The sequence below is a fragment of the Morone saxatilis genome, unplaced genomic scaffold (assembly GCF_004916995.1).
Source record: "Morone saxatilis isolate NCDOM2014 unplaced genomic scaffold, NCSU_SB_2.0 Contig1, whole genome shotgun sequence".
NCBI classification, from domain to species: domain Eukaryota; kingdom Metazoa; phylum Chordata; class Actinopteri; family Moronidae; genus Morone; species Morone saxatilis.
In genome coordinates this window covers 12,530,267-12,537,664 of record NW_023339651.1, presented here as the reverse complement: position 1 = coordinate 12,537,664, position 7,398 = coordinate 12,530,267, and the positions used below count along the sequence as shown (strand labels likewise).

The 7,398-nt window shown below is 38.8% G+C and overlaps 1 protein-coding gene across 1 annotated transcript; it reads right to left on the bottom strand.

The window, feature by feature from the left end:
* Nucleotides 1–1,908: 1,908 nt before the first annotated feature.
* On the bottom strand, nt 1,909–7,045 carry mfsd1l (major facilitator superfamily domain containing 1-like). The gene is made up of 13 exons (XM_035665878.1): nt 6,835–7,045; nt 5,795–5,895; nt 5,545–5,654; nt 5,395–5,450; nt 5,162–5,305; nt 4,913–5,071; nt 4,703–4,818; nt 4,484–4,584; nt 4,175–4,286; nt 3,931–4,068; nt 2,829–2,968; nt 2,625–2,736; nt 1,909–2,538 (listed from the first exon to the last, which is right to left on the bottom strand). The coding sequence occupies exons 1-13, from the start codon at nt 6,854–6,856 to the stop codon at nt 2,401–2,403; spliced, it is 1,449 nt and encodes a 482-aa protein (XP_035521771.1). The 5' UTR covers nt 6,857–7,045; the 3' UTR covers nt 1,909–2,400.
* Between the last annotated feature and the right edge of the window lie 353 nt (nt 7,046–7,398).

Below are 7,398 nucleotides of genomic sequence, written 5' to 3'. Positions count from 1 at the left end.
AAATCATTTTCAGGAACCTTTTGTGACCCTCCATCTGCAGCTATTGTTCATGTAATGGATTTTTTTTTTCTCTCTCTCAGTAATCTACTGTGTTATTCAGCATTGACTGCAGTCTTTTTTGAATGCTTAGCTTCAGAACAGGGAACTCTCCACATTTAACCTGGCACAGAGTCGGGGACAAGAGGTCGGCACTCTGAACCTGGATCTTTAGAGTAATCGTTGTACTAAAGTATTTGAGGACTGCAGCATTATTCAAGGTCAGACAGGACGTCTAGATCCGTTTAGGCACTGTCTAATTTGCGTTTCGTCTAATTTCAATTCTAAAAAGCATTCAGGTATTCACAGTATGTTGACCGGAAAATGTGCAGAAGTTGATTAGAAGCACAAGCTCAAAGATCTACCAGGAAAAACAGCTTATCAACATAGATCACATTTTTTAAGAGCAGTATCATTTTAGAGAATGAGTTTGTGCTCTAACATTTTTACTTGGTAGCAGCTAATTTTTAATTTTATTTACAGAAATAAATAAATATAAATTAAATTAAATTGACAAAAACAGCAATATGAGTTGGCACAAATGGTACAGCAGGAATGTGTACAGGCATAAGGCATAAAGACTATTCTTCAGGTCAACAATGTGATAACATTTCATTATATTACAGAGGAATAGGTTTACAGGTATGAGAGGAAAAATACTTTATATCTAAAAATGTGTTGCATTCACATGCCGCCATATTTGTCTATAGGTTTTTATATCCATTCTGCAGTTGTTGACAATATGGTGGATGTGGTATTAAGTACTGTTATCATGACTTCCTCCTCCAACATACCCACACTGACTTAAAAAAGGTTTCTGATATATAAGAATTCAGTTACAAAGAATTTAGGTAACTAAAATAGAAGGTTGAATATGGGACAAACCTGAGGAGCTGAAGTAAACTATTGGGACCAATACACAATGGTGGACTTACGATCCCATGCTCACTGCATAAACTGTAGTTTATCCATTGCAGACAAATGTGTAACGAGCTCCACCTACTGGCTGCAATGTGCTAAAAGTGCTGTGCTGAGTATTCATAAGAAAATCACAGTAGTCAAGCAGGTCAACCTTACATTGCAGATTGTACCTTACTTTTACAGTTCAAGTGTTGATCTGACTTTTTGTAAAATGATTTAACATTTTATTGTGTGTGAATGCTATTTCTTATTGGTTTTGTTTTTCATTTATATGTATTGTCTGTCATGTTAATTGAAAAAACATAGCTATTGCAGAACCTTACTAAAATTTTAATTTATTTGGAATTCAACATTGACATTGTCTTTTACAGTAATATGGAGAACTTCTTAGTAGCAAACACATCCAGTGGTTAGGGAGCAACATTATCATTAATTTGAAGTTATGTTTCTCTAATATTAATTCTCCTTTTAGCTCAGTTTCTGGTCTCAACACACAGAGAAATATCAGTCTGTTTAGCTGCTAAATGTTTAACTGTGTCTGTCTGCTGCTTGGTGCTAAAAAAGGTAGTGTACAGTGGATTTTTTTTGCTGAAAACAATCCTATGTAAGAAGTGAGAGTGAACCAAAAGGACAGATAAACAATGATCTGAAACTCAGCATAAAGCAGAGGGGAGCTGCAGTCACATTGTTTCCGCATTGTCATTTAATACATTTCTGAAACAAATATCGATTGTAGCTGCTTTCAGTACCCTGTGTGGGTGGTAAACTGTTGCAACTAGTGTAACTGTGCCCAATACAAGTGGATTCCCTCTGGTACTGTAGGATATGTTTGAATATTCCAATGCAAACACTTTTCATGTCTCATCAAATGAAACTAAACCAGGCTGTGATGTATCACAGATCACAAGCACTTCCATAATCCACAATCAACTGGATGGCACCAAGCAAACATGTAGGCATAAAGTTTATTTTTTAGATAAGTAGCAAAGATCACACGATCAAAAAGGCAAACAGCTTTTTAATTTAGCTGTTTTGACAATGTAAGTAGATCAAATTCCCTTCTTCCAGAACATGGTGAAGTCTCTAACAATGATCAACACAGAATAATGAGGACAAATATTTCTTTTTTTTAAAGACAAAAAATCATAAAAACACATTTTTATTACTTGCCTTTTATCATGATAAAACATTTATTTACAGTCAGTGGCAGTTGATAGCTTGGTGTTGATACAATCAACAATAATGTCATATAATGTATTAATACTATTTGAGTGTAAACAATGTTTAACGGGGATTTATTGTGATTCATTAAACTGCTCAATTACCCGCTGTAACAACCGCAGACAAATGTGGTTTCAGTGAGGTGTTCAATTTAAAAAATGGTACATATATAAAAAAAAAAAAAAAAAAAGACAGAAATATTCAAATTTGAGGGAACAAAACTTAGGAGTTGATAGAACGAGATCCGACCGCGTCGTCCTCGTCCTCATTTTGCTCGTCCTCTCCCTGGTTGAGCGGCTCCCTGTCGGAGTCTCTCTCTGCCTGCTCTGACCTCTTGGTTGTCTTGTTCAGGGTCCCGCCCTGTAAAAAAAGAAATATCAGCTGACACACCTGTATGCGCAGCACATATATAAAGTGGTATACAGGAAGTCTGCGAGGTGTCTGACCTGTCTGTGGTCCACAATGTTGAGCAGCACTGAGGTGACGATGCAGCCGATGGTGTTGGCCAACATAAAGATCATCATCCTCTGCCAGCGCCACAGCGGGATTTTAGTTTCACTGGCCGGGAAAACGGGGAAGGTGAGTAAAATACAACATACAAAATGGAGGATTGTGTATTCAATAAGGTTCTAATCTGAAGTACTTCCTACCTCGACTTGGTGCCCAAAATCTGCCCAACAACCAGGTTGGACACCCCAATCCCAACCATCTGTATGGAGGTGGCCAGACCCATGGCTGTTCCCAGAGTCGCCTGAGGTACCACGAGGGGAATAGACGGCCACATGCTCGCCTGGAATACAACACAGATGGTTTAAATCAAGACTCATGCTTTTCCTGAAAATGAGACACACGAGAGACCTCTGTATAGAACCTTAAACATATCATCAATCTGAAGGTCAGAACAGACATTTCATCATGTTCAACATACAGTAACGGCTGTGAGAGTTTTTCTGTGCTCACTAAAAATCGGCTTTTAAGGGGCGGGCCTACGAGCATGATTTGTGACAGCAGAAAGTCAAACCTAGTCCAATTTGCAACTTATACAAGTGTAATGTAGAAACTTGAAGCCACCAGTACATATACACTGAGAATGGACTTTACAGTGATGTAGGAGTCAAAATACATTTCAGACATACATTATTGTCTAACACATGTCTTTATATTTTAGTGGATTGAACACAGACTGAATTACATTCTACTTTTACTCTATTCCTCTATTTTAAGAACTTGGGGTCTTAGGGTACTTTGAAGTAATGTTGTTTCTCCCAATCAAGGATTGATTGGGGGAGGATTCAATTTGTTTAAATTTATCTGCAGACAATATACAACCTCTAATATAAGATTTCAAAGCATCCCAGATTATAAGTGGGCATTCTAAACTCTTATGACTCCAAAAGTGTTGATATAATCCATACAATCTTAATTTATTTAAAACATTAACTAACCATGGATTACATGAAATGTAATGTGTGTAGCATTCTGGTAAAGTCAAACACAACAGTGACTGATGTGACAGAATTATTACATTGCATAAATGCTGTCAGTTTTGAAACATAGTGAGGCGAAACAAATCAATTCTAATTCTGTTGTGTTATAGTCAGAACTAATTTAGACATATTGATTATTGAGTAGTCTTCCATAGATGAGCGTATATGAATTCATTACACAATTAAAATGCTCACCACCAACAAATATTATAGATAAAATGATTTAGCTGAGAGAAAGTGGATGTTGACTTTGATCTGAACTCACAGCAGCAAATGAGTAGGTGACTCCCAGCCATATAGTGGAGACGAGAGGAGGGACAAAGGTGAAAGCCAGGAGTCCAAACACAGGCAGCGTGAGGACGGCACAGGCCCCCGCAAAGATGCCCCTCAGACCTACATAATCCTGGAACAAACAGAGGAGAATGTCACACGTTACACCAGTTTACCTACTTATTTCATACTGCTTCAAACGACAGACTTTTGATCAGGTCGAGGTTACAGATACTTACGATGAGAATGCCCACGCTGGCTGAGAGGACCAGTGAGCTGTCATAAACCGCCCCGGCGATATATGCCGCCTCTTTCTGACTGTAGCCGTTGTACTTATCCTGAATGAACTTACTGTAGAGGGAAATACAGCAGTATGTTAATGATTATTTTAATTATTTATTTGTTAACAATGGAAATGTCTTCTGTCACTAAAGGTCCAACGCTGTTCGATTTATTATTTGTCATCATTTGGCCTAAAGAAGTCCCAGCTAATAGAATCTGTATCATAAAGATAGCACAATGCTTGTGTTGTGTGTTGACAGCTCTACCTGGCATCTGCGATGAACGGGAAGATGCCGTTGTAGAAGAACATGATGGTGAGGACCAGCAGCCAGTATCTTAGCGACAGGAGCCTCACATCCTGAATCCTCTACACATACACACACAGAAAAAAAAAAAGATTATTCAGTCAATCACTTCAGGACAAACCCTACCGAACAAAGAAGTTATTGAACATTAACAAAACTGAGGTCAGATAATGTTCATACCACTTTGCGGGACTCCTCCTGGATGGCGCCATCAACGCCCAGCTGCCTCATCCCGATCTTGTCCAGGGTACTGACAATAATGGCGGATATAAAGCCCAGCACACACAATAGTGCACCTAGAAAACATTGTGTAGCATGGGAATAATACTCTCTTTTTATAACATTTTGTCATTATTCAGCACTCAAGGTTTCTATCCCCTCTCTACCTACCACCCCAGAGGGTCCACTGCATGCCATATTTTTCTTCAAATTTCTGGGTGAGGAAGAAGTTCAGGACTGAACCCAGGCGAGAGAAAGCCAGGGTCAGACCGAAAGCCAAGGCCAGCTCCTTTCCTTTGAACCAGAAGGCTGTGATGCGGTTCTGAACAACTAGTAAGGAAGCAAACCAGAGAATAGCTTATTAACCACTGAGTTGACAGCGCAAAGAGTATGGAAGTGACGTCTGCGAGGTGGCCTTACTAGTCAGAGATCCATTGCCTGATCCAAACAGTAGTCGGCCTGTGAGCATAAGTGGCAGCAGATAGGGAGTTCCTTTGAAGTGAGAGCCCAGTGCAAACAACGATGAGCCCAAAACACACAGGAAGGAGAACAGAAATACTCCAACTGCAGAGAGGAGGAAAACGCAATCAATTTACCACGAGATACCATAACACAGCTGTTTTTATGTGCAGATAAGATATATGTAGACCTACAGCGGTTTCCTAACTTGTCAATCAGGAACCCGGCCAGGACCACCACTACTGCATTCCTGTTGATAGGAGGGAACAGTAGCAACTGTCACTGTTGTCTGATAAAGCCATTTTTCAGTATTATTACAGCAGGGTCAATGTGTGTGTGCTTACGTCCAAGCATAGATGGCGTAGAGAAGATTGTACTGCTGAGGGCTCATCCCCAATCCTTCCACACAGTCCACTGTCCCATTGATCACTGTTGCATTGGGACATGTGAGGTTCTGTCAGATAAGGGGATGTTATTATTGAACTAGCCACTAAGTAACAGACTTCTTTGACTAAATGTTGACCAAATTAAAATGAGCAGGTTTAGTTCACGTGGAAGGAAACATTTGATACTGATTAACTAGCTCTTACTTACCCCTTGAAACTGATCCTGCAAAACACTGGGGATGTCAAAGCAGAAGTAGGAGCCGAACGTCAGCAGGCAGTTGAAGAACAGCACCATAAAGCGGTAATACACTGTGAAAAGAACATAAAGGACGAGATACCAACGCCTCTGAACACTTCAGTATTTAACATGTAGTCATAGCAGCACACACAGTTTTATTGAAACTTCAACTGAATTTAAGTTCTACAGAAGATATTCTAACCATAAAACATGACTCTATGAGTACTCTGCTGCGTCTCCTTTTAATTATTGGCTTCAACACAATGCTTATGAACAGATTCATTCGCTGTACAATCTGTAAAGACATGCTTTAAGACTAAATGTTCTGCTTCCAATGATAATTTGTGTCAGATATTACTTTTACACATAGAAACCCTTTCATTCTGGAGAGTCAAGCAAAGGAACAATAAGAAAAAACAGTGGTTGAAGAAGTACTTAGATCACAGTGTAAAAATACTCAAAATCATCAAAACAGACCAAAAGTAGAAGTACACTGTAATATAGCAGTCGGTAAGTTTAAGGCTTTATATTTTGTATTAAACTGCAAACTAGTAACTAATGTTGTGAACTAAATGTAATGGAGTACTGAGTACAATATTGGCTTTTACAATGTAGTGGATTAGAAGTATCAAGTACCATAAAATGGAAATACTCAGTAGTTGAGCCCTGCTTTTATACATTTAACTCTGTCCAATGGGAACCCTCGCTTGCAGCTCACTGAACAGGAAAACAGGCTGTTTGTGTGAAGAACTAACGTTAGTTAATGGTGGTAAATGATTCAGCGAATGAAAACAGACAATGAGAGAGTAAACCAAACCAAACCATCCTCAAGCAACTTCCCATTTAGTCACATGAGTTTATCTAACGTTACCGACAGTAAAATGCTGACTTGGTCGTTTAGTGGCCCTGTTTTTCAGGGAAGTAACGTTATATGGAGAGTTACGAGAGAACAGGTCTGTTCCTCTGGTGAAGCTGCATTTTAAAGTCGTTTTTTTGGAAATAAATCCTACCTTTCTCTGCCGGCTGCGTCATAGTGAGCAAACAAAAGAAAAGCGGTTAAAAAAAAAAAAACTTTTAAATCACATTCTTCAGTGTTGTTTACATGAACAGGCTAGTGTTAGCAGGCAGCGTTGAGGTCCGCCACCACTCGTGTTGACGTCCGCAGACCGCAGATCTTTAAACTACATGGATCGATCTGGTCTCGTGTCAGGACGCAGCGGGTTGTTTGGAAATCTGCGCACGCAGCGACACTGCATCCGGCCTGAATACCTTTGTGGGATTTATCTTTTTTCACCCAGAAAACTTTATTGGTGAAAATTTCTAGGTCTTCATATTACATTTTCGGTAAACATTTAAGTAGAATAATAAAATAAATGAATACATTAAAGGTATAAATTGTTAAAAAATGTAACTGCAACAGTGTTTTATTGTTTTTATGTAATTTCAAAAGAGAGCAAGGAGGGGGAAATTAAACAAGCTTCAATACACATTTGTGACCTTTCCATTAAATCATAAAATGTACGGTGAAATAATATTTGATTATATTGTATTTTATTTATTAGATGTGTGGGCCA

Coding starts and splice junctions, on each gene's coding strand:
- mfsd1l (XM_035665878.1), bottom strand. CDS start 6,856: ATGACGCAGCCGGCAGAGAAAG. Junction 5,655..5,794: donor TGCAGGATCAGTTTCAAGGG/GTAAGTAAGAGC, acceptor CTTATCTGACAG/AACCTCACATGTCCCAATGC. Junction 4,287..4,483: donor CCGTTCATCGCAGATGCCAG/GTAGAGCTGTCA, acceptor TTCCCTCTACAG/TAAGTTCATTCAGGATAAGT.